Here is a 19,027-nt window from a genome sequence, read left to right on the forward strand (position 1 = left end):
GATAAATAAACCATTAGCTCAGCAAAGAGACGCTGCCATGTGACGGTGCCTCATGCCACGTTCACTAACAACTTTCACTAACATGAAACCACACAGTGTGCTGTCTGATCTTGGTTTTACACGGATAGGCCACTTTTCCTCGGCTGAGGAAAAACTGTGGGCGATGAACAGAAGCCACCACTGTAACATCCATGTGTTGTCATGACGACAAGAGGAAAGAAAAGATACAAATCTTTGTTGTCAGCCTTCATGTGTCAGATCTTGACAGCAGGATTCTCTGCTGATTGGACTGATTCATGTTGACGCCAGCCAGACTGACTGACTACTCTGGATTTCACTTGAATCACAGGCAGTAAACGGACTCCTGCTGCTTCCATCACTGCAAGTTGGCAAATGTACATGAATCTGACTTTGATTCCAGAGGCGGGTTACACCCTGGACAGACAACCAGCATATCGCAGGGCCAACATACAGAGACAAACATTCACTCTAACATTCACACCTCGGTCAATCTTCAGTTGAGTCTCCAATCAACCTAACCCCAATCTGAAATGAGACAATGCAAAGATCCTACTGCGTTTCTACACCATGGTCCATAATGTTTTTACCGTCTATGCAGAGTTTTAGCTGTAGGTGGAGCATGCAATGCAGTTTCTTCTCACTTCTCAATAATTTTTTATGATGCAACAACGCTTAAAAATGACAAATCCCAACAACGTTTCAAAGCTCATCATATATAAAACAATAATTTATTATTTCTCTCATTTTACAAGACATCAAATTGTGTGGCTAACTAAGGATTTGTAAAGCTGTTATTCTGCTCAATACATGTAAACCCTAAGAAAGCAAAAGCGACTACAATGTGTGTTTCGACAAACAGACATTTCAGTATCAACAATGTGAGAAACATCTTTCTTTCTTCTAAACATACGTACAGACACAATGATATCATGTAATGTTTTTCTCCTCATTATGTAACAGATGGTATATATCGCTGGTGGTATCGACTTTGGTAGATCAGCACCCATAGAGAGAAATTCAAACTAAAAAAAGTGGATTTGTTACAAAAATTTTATTTTTTAATTTACAAAAGTCCTTTTGAAAAGGATTATGTGTTCTACCTTGCAGGAAAAATAGCATTGTTTCCATAAAAGCATTAAGTATGCATAACAGTAAAATACTGATAAGAGATATATAGTACAAACAAAATAATGTATAATAGTGTAAATGCTGGCTGTTTTATGAATGGCACACCGTCTTTACACACTTCTGAAAACCTTCCAAAATTATTCAAAATGAGCAAGCACAAAGGTAGAAAAGGTTATTGAAAGAATCTGAAAAATGTTTCCAAAATCATCCTAATAGCCATGTTGAGTTCATGTCCAAGTCCAACCCTCATCTACAGGAGCTCCTCTTCACCGCAGGGGTGGAAAATGTCTGTCCACAAAAGGCTTTCCTTATTTCCTATTTACAAAATGTTGCCACATTGAACGAGGCAGGAATCTCTACCCCATCTGGTAGTGTTCTATGTACAGTCCATTACACTCCAGTCTGTCCTCCTCGAGCTGGCCTGACACTGAACTCAAGGCAGGACTTAGACTGTAGTCACAGACAGGAGTGAGTTGTAAACCCTGGTGCCGTCTGGTGACTTGGTACCATGGGTCAGCAGTTCCTGGATTGTCATCCAGTTGTCGAATATTTTCTTATTCCTCTTTTTCATCATCTTTTTGTGGCTGAGTTCGATGATGTTGGGCTCCTTTTTGTCCTCCAGGTAAGTCTGCTCCTTCAGACAATCGGCTCGGCTCTGCTTCATGAACTCTCGGCGCTGCCTCTGCTCCTTGGCCCGAACGGCGTGCTGCTTCCTCTCCTCCTTGCTCCAGTAGCGGCCCATCTTCAGCTCGCTTATGGCGTCGTCGTCTGTGGTCATGCCGCTGCGCTCCTCGTGGATGCGGAGGGCGCGCTCCCTCAGCAGCTTATCCCGGATGGGGCGCTTGGTGATGTAGCGCGTGCCGTCGCTGCGGATCTTCACCTTCCACTCCATCTTAGGATCCAGGTCACTAGGCGTGATGGGGTCGCGGCACATGCTGACCAGACTCATCTGGCTCTGGGCGTACTCCACAGCTGATTTTTGCTGGATCAGCTGCATGTAGCTCTGGTAGTGCTGGGCGTGGGCGGGGATGTGAGCGTGCTTGTAAGGTGAGTGTGGATAGCTCCGCCCAGACTTACTGGACTCTCCCATTTTCCTCTCCTTGCCCTCCGCCTGCAGTGCTCCGTCTTGATCTTTGGAGGACCCTCTGCTGCGGCTTGGGCCAGAAGCTTCCTGCACGGGGGACAGGAGTGGTTTGAGCATCCTACTGGTAGAGCCGGATGCCCCGGCCTGATTCTCCGCTCCTCTGCGGAGCGAGTTGTCTGGAGAAAGCTCCAGCGTCAGAGGCGTGCTACGGCAGCTCTCACCAGTGTTGTAGGCACTGGAGCTGTCCTTGTCTGATTTCTCTGGCAGCTCTGTGATGTCTGAGAGCTCATGGCGATGAGCATCACTGCTAGTATTGTAGTTGCGGAAACCGCTGTTGTGCAGCATCCAGGACTCACGGCACTGCTCCCTCAGTTGCTGCATCTTGTGTGCGCGGACGATGTTCAGGCACTCCAGCTCGATGGTGCGCAGCTCCTCATTGAGTAGCTCCAGCTCCTTGTCCACACACTCCTGGTCTTGACCTCCTGCCCCTCCGCCCTGGCAGTACAGACCCTGGGCTCCGCTGCTCCTCATCTGGCACTTCAGCTCCAGGAGTTCCCTGAAGCGCTCGCACTCGTCAGCCGGGATGCCCAGGAAGTCGGTGTCGGTATAGTCAGCGGAGATGAAAGACTCACTGCTAAAGGGCAGGTCGATGCTGCCGAGTGTGTCCTGGCTGTAGGTCAGCTTTCTGCAGCTGCCCAGTGTGTTGGAGGCTGTGGTCTGGTCATCTCCGAGGTTCTCCTGCTCCGAGCTCTCGTCATTCCGCGTGCTCTCATCTGTGCGCCCAACCCCACTGTCCTTTTCATGGTGGTTGGACAGAAGCGTGGCTGTGTCGGTGGTGCCTCCATCCTCCTCGTGCTTCTTCTAGAAACACAAACAACAAACAGCTCAGAGACAGTGGTGCATCTATAGCTGCTTTCAGACATGCACTGGACTTATTTGGGGGCGCTGTATGTGAGAATGCAAATGTCTGAGTCAGTCACAGCGGACATTCTGCGAAGATTCTCCTGCCAGCCTCTTGGTAAAAACTATATGTCCGAGTGAAGCAGTGTGAGACAGTGATTTTCCAGAGGAAAAAGAGACACAAAAAGAAAAGAGGAGCCACATGCGCAGAACGCACAGATGAAGATGTCAACTTGAAAAGACTACAATATTTGATAGCTTTTGGTGATCAGGGCCAACGCCAGTATTTATACTCTATGTCCTGTCTCTGCCTGCTGAGCCAACCTTCTTCAAAGCTCCAGAGATTTCTGTGTTGTTCCGAATGTGTCTGACTGGAGAATCTCCTGCTGTGTTTTTCTTCTTGTTAAAAAATTTTTTGGGGGACAAATGATCAGAGGAACAGGCTTCCTGCTGAGTTTATGGGTGAAATTATACCAAAATGTCACAGGCTCTCTTTTGTGTAAATAGACATTTTTTGCTAATTACGACTGAGCAGCTGTTCAGCAGATCTGGCTCTGCAAAAATAATCTCTAGATGAACATACTGTATGTAGTAATGCAGATTGATTGTACAAGTTTGCTTCTGGAAACTGTTTGTGCGTGCGCGTCACAGAGTGAGAGTGAGTTTACCTGCTGAAGCATGCTGGCAGTGAACTGCATGGCCTGATGGTGCTGCTGCTCCAGCATGTCCATGTGGAGGTCATCCAGGAAGTCGTTCCTGTCGTCATCCATCCAGCCCTCATCCAGCTGTGACGCAGCATGGAGAAGATAAGCCTCATTAGGCGCAAACATTCATATGCAGAGTTGTGCTCAAACAGTCCTACTCTTGTTTGTTGCCATAAAAACATAATACTCACCATATTTGCTTCAAAGATTCAGCACATGAGGTTTTTATTGCCTTGTTATCATTAACCTTTACTAAGCTCTATAAGTTTATTTAATTCATCGACCAAACTAAACAATTTAAATGCAAACACAAAATCGCAAATCTTGAATGAAAAGGTGTAGAAAGAATAATAATCGTATAAAATCTGCCTTGACATTAATTAACAAAGCAAATAATTAAAAGATCACACCCGTGATGAGATCCTTATTACCTGCATCTCTGGTCTGGCCACCAGCAGGGAGATATTCTGGTTCCCCTCACTGGTCAGCAGAGCTACAGCATCCTCCCGGTTCTGGATCTCAATACCATTGATCTTGATGGACACAGACAGAATGATTTAAAAGCCTGTCCTTATTTATTTTTAAACATGGCTGTTTGTACAGTCACCAATAAATCAATCAAATGTTATTTGTATAAACCATATTCACAAATCACAGTTTGCCTCAGACATCCTCTGCCATCAAGAGTGAGTAAAATACGCCATTTCGATTATACTTATACCAACAAGCTTAAACTTAATACATGCAAGAAAACAGTTCCCAAAGTACTTTGAAATTGAAGTAGAATAGGAAGTGTGCAGGTGGGTCATTGAAAAACACAAGATTACAGAAATCTTACCTGGATGATTTTGTCCCCTTCTCTAATCCTGCCGTCCTTTGCAGCAATGCTGTTCGGATCAATCTGAAGAAAACAGAGAATAAATTGATAAGAGAATAAGACTAATCTCCATCTGTCTGTCCACTCAGACCTTTTGGGGAATATCGCTTCATTTGTGCTTTACTGTTAACATCATCATTTGAGAGTTACGGTGCACCACATACCTCACTAATGTAGATCCCAGCCTCGTCCTCGTCATCAGTCCTGTAACAGATGGTCAAGCCGAGCTTGTCTTGGATGTTGGCTCGGTACAAATCCACCTCCTGGTGCAAATGAACAAATGGACAAGTTAATATCCACGGCTTCTGAGATGATTTTGGTTTCCCTTTCTCAAAATTGAGAGGATAACATTTTTATTTCTGGACAGACTGAATATATCGACTATGTAATGGGATCACAGAGCAACAGTGGTCCATCAATCACTGTAATGAATCTTTCAGACGGACTAGAGGGAAGCCATTGGTTTTTTTAGAGGCCCACTGACAGAATGAGAGATGATGTGGCCCACTGCAGACGGGCAGAGTCCCGTCTCTCAGTTGTCAGCACCTGTAATCTCACAGATACAGAGAAAGATACGAGCAGTGCTGTTCTTTCAGGGCAGAGGACGGCCTCCGGAGGTTTAATTAAATAAAAAGAGCTGTCCAAGAAGAAAAGGTAAAGCTTGACATTTTGTGAAAAGAGTTAATTTGCATTCTTTAAGAGAGTTTTCAGGTTTTCAGGAGTTAGCTAGCTCAGTGCAATGATTGGCCTCAGGGGAGAACAGCAAGTAAAGTTCTATTCAACAGTGACAAAGCCAGCACCTATAAAGCTCACTAATCATCAGTTTACATTTCATTTATACAAAAAACAAAGTGTTGCAGGGTAAAGGTCTTTCAAATTATATAGTAATCACAGACTATTTTCAAACTAGTGATTTATGAATGGAAAATATTTGTAGCACCCTCCAATCAAATGCATTCGACTGTGTAAACAGAAAGAGCGTCACAAGCTATAATATAACTAACCAGAAATATCACTTTCAGAGGACAAAGGAAACATTAATATATTTATATCTGAGGTAGTATATTTCTCCATTTATACAGAAACAAAAAAAAAACCGCATTAAAAAGGTTGGCAGTTTAGTGTCAGGTCAGATCTGTTGACATTCATTTCACTCTTTAAAACAAACTTATGTTAGATTTGTCACTTGGCTCATGTAGCAGCAGTTGGGCAAATGTAGTAAGCAGTTAGACTCCACCTGGAAGTCACTCTGTGTAAATAATTCCTAACAACTTATTTTTTTTATGCAAAGATTTTGCAGAACATATCACAACATCATAAACGTATCTCACTTTCCTAACTAACAGCATGTATCCCAGCAGAAGATGCATGGTGCTAAAGAGGGAAATATATGATGTTGGAAAGAGCATAAAGTAATCTGCTCCTATACATGAAACTTTTGACCAGTATCTTTTAAATTAATTATTATTTTTTATTTATTTATTCATTTCTCATATTAACACATTCCCTAGTAAAATATATAGAGATCTATATGGGGGTGGGGGGGTTAATATCGCCATTATATGGAATATATAGAAACTGCTTTATCCTGCTCAAAATAATAGCAAAAAAGCTGCTATATGAGAAAACCTATTACTAAAATAATGATTTATAATGTGAGCAATTTTAATTCATTACTTATAGTTACAGACATACTATCATTTCTAATTCATTGTTGGGTGAATTAGAGACAGACACTTGGTTAGTCTGTGTTGTTCTGCTGTGCATCTGCTATTAATCGTCCTGAACGTCCCCTCTCGCCTCCTCGTCTCATACTTCTTCCGTGGTTATTATTAATATTGAGCAGTAGGTGGCTGGGGTTCACTGGGAGGGGGTGTGGGGGTTGGCAGAGGTCACAGAGGGAGCACAGCAGAGGCTTGATCAAGACCTCATCATGGCCTCATCCAGGCATTGTTAGCGTGCATCATAAGATTCATCACTGCAGACCCATTATCTGTGCCATCTAATTATCCACCGGGCCACATCTCCACTGCGCTGCGCCCGAGGAAGACTTATTAGACCTTGTCACTAATAAGTAATGATGTCACCGTTGTGCATCTGCTGGAACAAACCAACAACTCGATTCCTGTCTGGCCGACATCTCTGTGTATGTTTGTAGGTTGAGTGCTCCATCAATAACCACAATACATCAGGAGCTGTGGTGGCCAGCAAGGCCACTGCAGTGGAGACACAGAGGCGACCTCTGGTCTGCTTATGGACTAATAATGCACATTTGTCTGAATGTAGATCTTCATTGAGGAGACAGGGAAGGGATGGAGAAGCTGTTTACCTCATATTCCAGCTCCTCCCGTTCTATGTCCTGCTGAATGCCCTCCAGGAAATCATTCGGGTCAAAGTATGCATGTCCTGCAGGATGCCTGAGACAAGAGACAAGAGTGTAATTGGAAAAGAGGGAAACGCTCGTTTAACATTTACACAGTAAAAAGTGAGACAAGCAACACATTTGTCAATCTGGATTTAAATTTGGCCCCAGAGTTTGAAAAATAATTGAGAATTAGAGAGGGAGTAATAAGAAGTCAATGCAGAAATCAGTCTTGAATCAGATATATTGAAGCTACACCCGCAGGCTAATCACAAATTAACACGCTACGTGATTAATTTGACTCTGAAATCAATTATAGAAATCTTGAATATTCATTAAAGGGCAACTGCTGCTGCCACAAACAGTAGAATGAAGCCAGACTCAGAGCTGCAGGGCCTAACACACACACAAGACACACACACACACAGAAAGAGTGAGAGAGGGAGAGAAAATGAATGAGCAGAATCATCATTCTAATGTGGCTGTGTGCCTCGGAGGAGCTGTCATCCTCCAAAAGTGACAGGGACACTTTGCCTTCAGGCTTCAGACACACCCTGTGTGATCACAGCACTGTGGGCTTGAGGAAGAAGATAAGGAGCCACTCTCTTAATTAACTATTAGGGTGAGAGGTCTGATTGTGTCTGAGAGAAAAGTGACCTTTTCAACATAGCTGACATTTGAACCAATGATTTCCTGTATCTTCTCATTTAAAGTGGACTTTCTGGAAAAGACATGTCTTCGGTGCAGAGACAGGGATATTTACTTGGCACACCAGCAATTCTGCAACTCAATAGTGTGTTTTTTTAAAGTCTGGTTGAGGTCTGTGGACTCAAACTGACCGTGAGCTGGATTTCGAAAACTCAAAAAATAATGTTAGGAATAAATAATGCTGGTTGCGCATGTTGTTTGTGGAGAGATGAAACATGGTTCAGAAAGACTGGTTTGAGTCATCAAACCATTCGTTTGAAGGCTGATGCCATAACACAGCTATCAGAGCAGAAATCATTTTATCTTCTGCCTGGAGATGTACTTATAGGATGGAGTGTGAAGGCCACGTTGAAGAAAAAATGATCAGAGATTTAAAGAGTAAAGTCACAAAAGTGCATTATGAGAATAAAGTCACAATTTTACAATAACTAAGGAAAACATTTTTTATAGGAAATAAGCAGCGAGGAGAACCCATGTGTGGAGTTTCTCTCCTTCTAGAACCATAATCTTGAACCAATCTCAAACTATAAAACCTCTTTAAACAGCTCACAGATGTAACGATGTACAGTCACCGTTGACCAAACATTTCCTCCTCTACAAAAGAGTACTGATAGTTATGGTGGCCTAAGGTGTTGCTGATGTAGCAAAATATTAAGTATTATACTTTACATTCCTCATTTTAACGCAGACAAGGGACTAATGTCCTGATGGTAAAATGACTCGTATCCTAAAGTAGACTTAAAGACTTAATTCTCATAAAACCGTAATTTTTTTCTTATTTTTCTCAAAATCTCAAATCATACTTCAAGGCCATTACTGTTCTGTGAACGTGGTCTTTATCAACCGAGCTGGTACTTACTCCTCTGTGAGCAGATACTCCTCCAGCTCCATCATGGGTGGTGAAGGAGGAGGCAGCTTGGTGAGGGCCATGATGTGCTGAAGAGTGATGTCAGTCTGAGTGCTGGTGTCCGACACCTGGGTGTCAGTGGCGGGGCTGACCGATTTGGGGTGAGGGGCCCGGCGCAGGACCTGGACCACGATGGGCTCCTTGGCGGTGCGGAAGGCCTCCACCGCCTGGTCATGGGTGGCCTTGGACAGGTCCTTGCCATTGACCTGGAAGAAGGTTGAGAAGATGAGGAGATGAATTATACATTTTTATCAAAAAATACGAAATAATTGCGCTGATTCAAAACATGAATCCTGTTTTTTCCCCATTTGAACTCAAGAGGATGCTTATTACAGCAGACTGGACGATTAAGACCTCACATGAAAACCGTGCTCACACAAACTAGAAGAAGCAGCGTTATTCTGTTTGAGAAACGACTCATTACTGCCTCGGCTTGTTTTACAGGGTCACAGTCAGACCAAGCAGAATAAGACCTTAATTAGCTGCCGTCTCCTTTTAATTAATCAAGGTCGCTTGCCGAAGCTGCACGGAGGAGCTCTCATTTTGCTAACTAATTTCTCAGCAGACGACAAATTTGACCTCCCATCAGAGACAGTGGATCGGGAAGATTAATTTGAGCAAAATGTCGTGGAGAAGAGGCTAATTAAGCCTGGTTCGAGGCACTTAAAGTTCTCTGTGCGTTGATGAAAGATGAGAGCGGGCCCTCTCAAGTCCCCGCTTTCTACAGAATGTATCAGCGGATCCAGAGAGAGATTCAAAATGAAATGAAGGAGACTTAAGTCTGCACACACATTTGTGATGTCCAGAATGTCTGGATGCGTGCTCAGATTAAATCAAAGAATTTCCGCTTGGGCTCATCGTGTCACCAGGAGTTCACAAAGCAGCTACTGTGGGAACAAAAACCTGCGGATGTGAAATCCTGAAAAAGCGGTGGCATAATGAATTTTATAAAGAGCAGCATCAGTTGCATATTGCATTCTGGGTCATCCCACTGGCCCTTCGCTTTATCAGGATTTACAAAGAGCTACTGGTTCTCGTTCAGTCGCCACATCATACGGATGCTTTTGTTGGTTTGTGATTTGGGGATGTGTTGAGAGCTTTGATAGGATCTCAGCCCGCGGCTCTTCCCACTGCACAGGACTCTCCTCCTGTCCCTCCACACACACACACACACACACACACACACACACACACACACACACACACACACACACACACACACACACACACACACACACACACACACACACACACACACACAGAGCCTTCTAGGAATAACGCTCGCCATAGCACTGCAAGTAATGCATCTTTAGCATCCTCCCTCACTCCCTCTGACATTGAACATATGTGCAAGTACATGTTTCAGGATTCATTTTCTGATAAACACGTAGCTGGTTTGCTGCGCCTGCCTCCGGCTACGACTGTCTCATCAGAATTCATGTTGCATGTTCATGTTAGCTCACAGACTTAAACTGTGGTGCTGCACACCAAGAGTAGCAGCGACATTAAACTACCTCCAGGGGACGAGGGCAGCATATATACTAAACCTGACATTGAACCAGACTATGTACAATATTAGAACATATTTGTTTAAAGGAATATGTGTGTGTGTGTGTGTGTGTGTGTGTGAGGGGAAGGAGAAGGGCAAGGAAGGCTGGAGAAAGTGAGAACTTAATGCAGAAGTCAGAAGAGGGTATATGCGCCCACTAATAACCAGAGAAGATTAATGCTAATCTTGGGTCTGCAGTATAATTGGATCATCTCAGTGGACTCAAACTTTTATTCCTCCTACATCAAAACTTGGCCAAAAAAATTAATAGCTCATCTATTTGCAGTTTGCTTGGAATAATTTGACACTGAGAAAAGCCAGTTCCCATATCACAGAATAATAATGTGGAAATCCTTAAAAAACAACCTTGAGACTTGAGACCGCTGGCCTCTGATGAGAAGAAGAAATGGAAAACTGGCCCTGACTGTGAGCTGAAACTCAACCAGGACAAATAATATCACCATCTAAGAGAGCCATCTTAATTCTTATTTGTTGTTTCTGCTGGTATCAGGAATGAGCCGGCCTAAAATCACACACATGCTCACATCTTCAACACATCTTTGATTCCCACATGGAGCCACGATGTTGCACATCAGCTGAGGAATACAAGCGCCTTTGTGCTTTCTTCTCTCTGCGCGCAGGCTCCAACAGTCGAACCTGGTTGCCAGGAATCCCAGGGCTTCTTGAAGGCAGTGAACCAGAGACAAAGCCTTTAGCCCCCGTCTTGTTGAGCCCTCGGCATTCTGCCTCAGCGCTCTCAATGGGGGGAGTCTCCTCCCAGCTTCAGAGGGGGTCCCGCGGCCCCTATTCACCGCGCTCACCTCTGACACGGAGCGGCCCTTTGCGGTACACTGAGAGAAAACACACAACACTCCCCCCCCGACACAATACACAATGCTTCACCACCGCTGAGCTCTCCGACAACGCCACGCTAACCCTGCGCTTTAACACAACTGCAGTCCAGCTGCTTGTGCCCAACAGAAGAGTCAAACAAACGTGACTTTAACAGTTTCACTATGAATACGTTCTCAAGTGTAGAGAAAAACCAGGATTCCCACTTGAGCTGTTGTTCGTGTTGACACAACGCATCGGTGACTGACAAGCTGAAATTACTCTGTCAACCTCTGCTGCATCCTCTGAGAGGCGTCTCTGTTAAATCCATTTTAATGACAAGAGGACAGTACTTAAGTGTCTGTTGTGTCGCTGGCTGGTGAGGAATTTACACAGCTGTGGCTTTTGTTATTCACAGCCTATTTTCTTTAATTAAAATGTCACATTTGACCTCCGCAGCAACAGTGCACTCGGGGACCTGTGTCCCTGCCTGCGCACGACGACTTGGTTGAGTCTCCTTCAGAGCAATTCAGGATTTCAGCTTTTCTCGACGCCTCATGTGATAGTTATGTCAGTCGTCAGCACTCTGGGTAGTAATTAGGGGCAGCAGAGGTGAGCCGCGCTGCGAGGCCCCGGCGCAGTATCATCCCTGGAACGCAAATCGAGCAGGATTGAGATGTTGATCTGGGAGTCTGTGTGTATGTGTGTGTGTGTGTGTGTGTGTATTCCGTGATTGCTAATCCTCTGCCTCAGGTTTTCATGCATTATTTATCTATTTTATTATCTATTCAGGAACTGAGCGCTCATATTCATGAGAACCCTGGTAACAACAAAAACGAACACCCACCGATAACAGAAAACTGAATTTCATTTTTAAAGTTAATTACAGCTGCCACTTCTGCCAGGCTTTCAAATTCAAAACACATTTTTACAGAATGGCTTATACTTGATTGTTTTTTACTATAACTATTCTTTGCATTCATTTGCTTCTAGTCTCGTTTATATTTGTCCTGTTTGTGAAGCACTAATGGCTGTTTTGAAACATGCTTTATAAAAAACTATTATATGATTATGACAACTACGGCAGACTTTCTGATTACTAGGGTTGCATATCCTGTTAAAAGGTGAAATTCTGCTCAAAAATGTAATTAAAGGCGACAAAACTATACCCCAAAAAAGTCCCTGAGCCACCGTATCACTAACAAAACCCACAGTTCTAATGATTATCATACAGAACAAGGCATTGCGGGATATTAAGTCAATTCACAGCCTGCGTTGTGACATTAGTCTTTGATATGGCCTTTCAGTCGCCACGTAATCCTTTAATAAAGAGGAGGACATCATTACCGAGCCAGTCTTTCTGTTCCTTAGGGAAACGCACTGAGGTGAACAGAGTGGAAACTCTGCCAAGCAAACCTTTGAGAGCTGTGCAGAGAAAACCCCGGGAACTTCACTCTATAGACAGACAGTTTAAAGAGCTTCCAGAGCCGGGGCACGCTCGCCTCCTTTTTCTGGTTGGATACACCTCTTAGACGAATTCTTCAAAGTCTGAATTTTGGAACGGAGAGGAGCAGCTGACGTGATGGAGAGCATGAAGACTCAAAGTCTTATTTTCGTGGGAGGCCTGTATAGTTTGAGAGGCTGTGTGAATGTGGGTCATTCTTCTTGAAAAACATGGTTAATCCCTCTTTTATCTCACTTTGAAAACATTTTCATATGAAAGAAAGGAACCTGAGGGACCAGCCAATGAGAGCTGGAGGATATGCACACTTGTAAGTGCGTCTTTAAACGTGCACGTACTGTTCTTTTACCTGACTGGATGGAAATCTCCAGGGTGTGGGTGTTTATAACACAGCATTTTTTATTTACCTCAGTGCGTGAGCTTACTGAGGATTACAGAACAAAAATCAAAACTTCACACTGGCTGAAAGAGACACCACCGTTCACTTTCACCTAATCTGATTCCGGGACACTGTGTTATCCTGAGCTGATCAACCAAGAATCCGAATCACTTCCAGTAGCCAATGTGCTGCCTCTCTGTAATCTAATGAGGTGTGAAGTCAGCCCTTTAACAAATAGATGAGATGATTTTCAGTGCCAAGGATTTACGAGTGAAATCTGTTTCAGACTCTATTCTAATCTGCATCAACCAAGTTTTTAAGTGGAATCTCATCCATTTACCCATTAGCTACACCATTCATCCTTTCAGGAGCCAATCCCAGCTAACAGTGGCCGAGACCTGAGGTGCATGATGGACATTGGTCGATTCTAAATGGAAACTTAATAAAATATGAGTGAGCCACTGCACAGTAGAGCTGGGCAATAAAACAACAATTATAATTTCATCAATAGCAATATGATAAGAGTTCATTAAATATCGATATATTGCATATGCATTGTGTAAGCACACTTTCACTGAGAGATTCAAATCAATCTTTCAATGTATGATATTGTACTATATCATTGCCCAGCCCTAAATAAAAAACCCTCTGTATTCATACAGTGTTTTAATAGTCTTAATGGCCACTCAAAGAGCTTTACAATACAGTTTTTGCCATTTACACACACACAGTGCATCTTTGTGCAGTACTTTCTCTACCACACATCACTCACACACACTCTGCCAACACAGCCATCAGAGGCAATTTGGGTTTCAGTATCATGCCCAAGGACACTTTGGCATGCGGAATGGGGAATTGATTCGAACCGCTGACCTTCTGGTTAGTGGACGACCCGCTGTACGACATGGACGACCCACTCTGCCTCCCTACCACGCAGCAGGTTCACAGCATATATGACACAATGCTATTGTAACAAACCAGATCCACTAATAATCTTGTAATCACAACAGGCCAATATCATGTAGTCCCACTTGTCTGAAAAAATAAATGTGCTTTTTAACACTGGAACTATAGTATCATATTCCAATGAATGTGGCTGCCTTCATCAGCCTCAAAATTACGTGAAGCATTGTGTGTTACAGTAAAAAGGAAGAGCTCTCACATAAGCTGAGAACCAGTGGCATCTGAAGTGTGCAGGCCGAGTGCCAGGTGAGTTAATGGGCAGAGTTCATGGGAGAGGTAATATCAGCAAATGACCCTGGTTCAAGTCATCAACTCCTGCTGAACCAAGCTTCTCTTCAGAACCTCAGTAGCTCCACACACAAACACGCTCGTAAACTCACATGATAAACAAACCAAACGAGTGGTGACAGTAACATTCAGCTCTATGTCAGGGACAAGTCTGTTTGTTCAAGTTTTCTCCAGCAGCGCTCAACGGGGCTGCGCAGAGACGGACTCCACTGGAAGAAGACATCAGTCACACACCAAAAACTCAAAGCATGACAACGCCACAACAAATCCCTTGGAAGTCTCATATCCAGGGAGATCACAGTTCCCTCCGTGCAGCTGACATCCACGGTTAAGCCTGAGTCATGCTGTTACTGATACATGATGCCTGTGTGAGAAACACACTTCTGCAAAAGGCTCCTTTTCACAGCTTGATCATCCTTAATCATTCGAACGTGCCTCACAAATTGGAGCTCTTGAACAACTGCTCGCAGTACACGCAAGTGAAGCACTTACAAGGTGTATGTAAGCTTGTTTATGATCAGCAAACTCTTATCATGAATGAGATTAATGCAACAACCGATTGATGCAAACTAAAAGCGCTGAACGGCTGGAAACGATTCAGGATGACGCCTTTCCATGATCGCTGATGCGTCTGCACGAAGTTGAACTCATCCTGTCCCTGTTTCCTTGTAAAAAGATCAGAGTGCCTCGTTTGTGCGGCGCACCGTAAAAATAACATCTGTGACTTCAATATAGGTCAGAAATGTCCTGATTCCAATTGTTTCTGTCCAGTGAGTCTGTGAAGTGCTCACACATGGTATGGCTTCTTTGTCACTCTCACACTGTCTGGTAGTGTTTGCTGTCCTGTCATCACAGGTTTATAAAAATCACACGTGGTGTCTGGTGAGCCACCCGCTCGACATCTATACTGAGTGAAATCTGTAAGATACGGGTGAGGTACTCCTGTCATGGTATATGTCACTTTATATTGTATGTATAATATGATGATACATTTTCTTGTCAAAACCTTTTAAGATGAAAAAACTGGATGATCATGTCTGCTTTAGGCAAACTCAGTTAATTAAATATGTGAAATAGTTAATAATATAATACAATTTATCTCTTCTGAAATGTTTGTTTTCACAATACATCAATATGTGTTATCATATACTCAAAGCTCATTGGCAGTTTGTTTTCGGACTATGTTCCTCAGTACAGTAATCCTCTGTGCAGATAAAGGATCTTGTTATGTCTCTGTTGTGGCTGTGATCCCTCTCTGTCATTTACTGTGGACCAACAGTAAGAACGCAGGCTCCCGGGAGTGCTCCCCTGTGGCAGCCCGCCACCTGCTCCAGAGTCTAACAGATGTGACGCCGGCACACCACGGCTGGTCTTAGCCGTTATTAAAAACACACAGTGTCAGGCTCCGGTGGCCACTGGTGATCCCTGCTTTGTCTCCGTACACGGCCTGTGTCAAGCCTCATTACAGGAGCGGAGACGAGCGGGAGCTGCGTCTCAGGAGCTCTCTTTTCTCTTTGGTAACTTCTTTGATGACAGGGTTGTCTAAAAGTGAGATGAGGGAGGAGGTAGTGGCTGGTGAGGAGCTCTCTTGTACAAATATTTACATCTCATCTTTCTGTCTGCGTGTCAGACTGAGACCATCTGGCACCACAACAACATGGCTTCCTGAGCCAAGGGTGACATCTTTGCAGCCTTCAATCACAAACTTGGCTAATTAGGCAGTGGCATGAGTAGAAAAAGCTTCAGCGGGATCATTTGTAAACTTCTTAAGCTTGAGAGATGAATCAAATTTTGGTTTGACACGTCGTTGCTCTGCAGGTAAGAGAGAGAGAAGAATCGACAGAAAACGACAGATACACAGAGGGAGAGAGAGAGAGATTGTTGTCGGATCAGTTCAGCGCGGATCACAGCCTCAATGGTCGGCTTGTGTTGAGGCTCTAATTAAGCTCTGGCTCTCGTATGAGCCGCAGCACGGCGCCACAGCCATTACAGAGTACTTCTGGAGAGATTAAGAGCCCTAGGACTGTCAAACAGAGTTTCCAAGGCCTCTACCTTAAAGTCCCTGACAAAAGCAGCTGAGCTTACGTCTCCACATGGTGCTTACCTTTAGCTTTGAAGCAAAGACCGAGGGTTCACCGCTGTCAGAGGGGTCAAGTTTAAAAGGGAGCACCGAGGCCGGTGCAGCTCAGGCCTTAAATAATTACAGTGAAAAGGGAAAACACTTGTCTAAAGCACTGTGTTGGCTGTGTTTAAAACCTTGAAGTTTGATCTCCAGTACGGCTGTATTTGACATTGAGTGGTGTAAACAAAAAATGGACAAAAGTGCATTTCCTTTGAGAAAATAATGTATGCAGATAGAAGAGCTTTTCTCCATCTAAAGCGACTGTTACCATGTCAGCAGACTGTTGCCAGTGATCCTGCCAGGACTGATAAAATGCCTCTAGGAATGTGCAATCTGTTGACTTTTATAAAACAGAGCAAAACCATATTTTCATGCCTACAACATGGGAGTTAGAGCTCAGGTGTTTAATGAACTGGAAAGAGTTCAAGTGTGCATGGATTATTAAACCCTCAGAGAGATGGGGCAGACAGCAGAGTGGGCTCTGTGCCAGGCTCTGATCAGAAGGATCTGCCTGTTTTATCAGTGAAGGAGAATTAAGGCCTCCCAACCATCCTGCAGGAGGTACATGCTAAGGATGTGCTGGCATAGATTTCGTACATTATTGTCAACTGTGCAGCCACAGAAGAGCATACAATATAAAAATGCTTTGCATTCTCACTAGATTGAGCTTGATCATGAGTGCGTTAGAGCTGTGGCCACACCCAAGCTCCTCATGATCTCAGCAAGAATGAATCCAATGTTTAGTGGTTAATGAGCTCTCAAATTCAAGAGTCCATACCTGAGGACACATTTTAGGGTGCCTTCTCCTCTACTTAGTTTGGTCTGGTCAGTTTAGTCTGAGCCAACAGGTGTGAGAAGCTGAGAACAGGTCCCTTCATGGCATTTTATAATGTACATAAAATATGAAGATAGTGCAACACATACACTTTGCCCTTGGAGATGGCAAAGGAGGAGTCACTCAAAAGTCACACAAGTGACTGACAGCTCATCACTTACACAGGAGTCAGGGTATTCATTCACAAAAATAAAATCAATGGATATAACTTCTTGAAATTTACCAATCCAATCTTTCCCCAAATTTAAAATATGTGTACCACACTGTGTGGGACTTGTGGCAATCGTTTTATTCAAGATAACAAGGTGCCAGGATTTGTATTGGCACAAATAAAAAAATAAAACGCTGACTCAGCAGCCTGCCATGACTGAATGAATCTGCTGGTGGAAGCACTGAATATTATATTGACAATACAGTTAGAAAGGTTTAGGGTTAGTGTCAAAGCTGAAACTAAAACACCACATCCCTTCAATACGTCACTATCTAGTTTAAAAAACTGCTTATGACTAATATATATATATATATATCATGGTATTGGATGCAAGTTAAGCCAAAATAGTGTGGCCATTATTAACCAGTGCTAGTAATAGTAGTTAAAGGCTATGGGTGCACATTGCTGTAGGTCAGATGTAATGATTAAACATACAGAGTGTTTCAGAGGGCTGGCCGAGCTGCTCTCTGATGTGTAATGTGTGTGTGCTGCCTGAGATCGATCTTTGTGCTATAATTGATCAAAGGACATGAAAAACTCACAGTTTCTAATAAATCAACTTTAAATAGACACAATATCAAACTCCCAGTCACTCAGTCACTCAGTCACTGTGAATAGGTTAAAGAAAGAAAGAAATTCAGCCTGGGAACTTTACTAGGTTAACAGGTCAATACTGAGCTTTGACGCAGAATACAGGGGAAAAAGCATGTTTTTTTTCAAGCTTAACCATAAATAATCTACAGTTTGTTGTCTCTGCTGTCACATGTCAGAAGCTGAGGGCAGCTAAAAGACTTGGGAAGTTTAAACCTGTGCACTGACTTTAGCATCATCCATACTGAGACATTTTTAAACTAAAATATCTGTCCATACCAACACACCTGAAAACCAATATCACATGACCATTCATATATACCAGGCATGTGTGTACCGATGTGAACAGGAAGTGGATTCTCTACTCTACAGCGAATACTTACATCAAACGCTACAAATGACAAAGAACAATGGTGAAAAGTACGATTATTTATTATCTTGGACTGACGATGGAATGGAACTGTGAGCCTTTACAACGTTTTGCTTTCACTGCTGGTAGTGAAGTTGTGACTGATAAGAATCACCCAGAAAGTGAGTGCTGGTGACAGCATCAGTTTCTAAACATCTACATTCAGGCCTGTCCAGACTTCGACGGAGCCCAGAAGATTTCAAACTGGGCCAGCCGCGCTTCCAAACTTCTCCATTTTAGACTCTTGAAAACTTGTTAACGTAACAACAGTGCTGCGTTTGAAAGCCTAAACGTTTGGTTGCAGCCTTTCTCAACAGTGGCAGAAGCAGTAGCCGGGCCACTGGAAGATAAAAACGGAAGTATAAGTGCAAAGAGTCTGCCAATCCAAGATAATTGACACATAAGATGACACTGTGACCGAGAGAGAAGGCAGAACAAAAGATGTGACAGCGCTCTGCTAAACACCATGTTTTTGCTGTTAGTGGTCTCATGGGGGTGGAGGAGTGGAGGGCTTTCTGACCCCGATGTTAGCACCCATAATCCATTTATTATGCCACTGCATGACAGCCATCTTTTCTTTGAGACGAGCCAAAACCTTTTAGTCTTTTTTCCCCCCATGAAAATCAAAGCCAAAGTATTTGCAGGCACAATGACAGACAGCCCCCTGTTATCTTCCCCCTGACAGTAGTTTTTTCT

General features: G+C 43.5%; 1 protein-coding gene across 3 annotated transcripts in view; it reads right to left on the reverse strand.

Moving 5' to 3' along the window:
• Positions 1–718: 718 nt before the first annotated feature.
• Positions 719–19,027, reverse strand: part of pdzrn3b (PDZ domain containing RING finger 3b) — a 96,215-nt gene continuing 77,906 nt past the window's right edge. For all 3 annotated transcript variants that reach the window (XM_069512790.1, XM_069512784.1, XM_069512795.1), the window contains 7 exons: positions 8,644–8,897; positions 7,044–7,131; positions 4,879–4,977; positions 4,676–4,738; positions 4,269–4,370; positions 3,802–3,918; positions 719–3,094 (listed from right to left, as the gene is read on the reverse strand). In XM_069512790.1, coding sequence (XP_069368891.1) covers positions 1,595–3,094; positions 3,802–3,918; positions 4,269–4,370; positions 4,676–4,738; positions 4,879–4,977; positions 7,044–7,131; positions 8,644–8,897 — 2,223 coding nt within the window. In that variant the 3' untranslated portion in view covers positions 719–1,594. The remainder of the gene's footprint in view (positions 3,095–3,801; positions 3,919–4,268; positions 4,371–4,675; positions 4,739–4,878; positions 4,978–7,043; positions 7,132–8,643; positions 8,898–19,027) is intronic.

Source organism: Paralichthys olivaceus, chromosome 2, assembly GCF_024713975.1.
Source record: "Paralichthys olivaceus isolate ysfri-2021 chromosome 2, ASM2471397v2, whole genome shotgun sequence".
In the NCBI taxonomy this organism is placed as follows: domain Eukaryota; kingdom Metazoa; phylum Chordata; class Actinopteri; order Pleuronectiformes; family Paralichthyidae; genus Paralichthys; species Paralichthys olivaceus.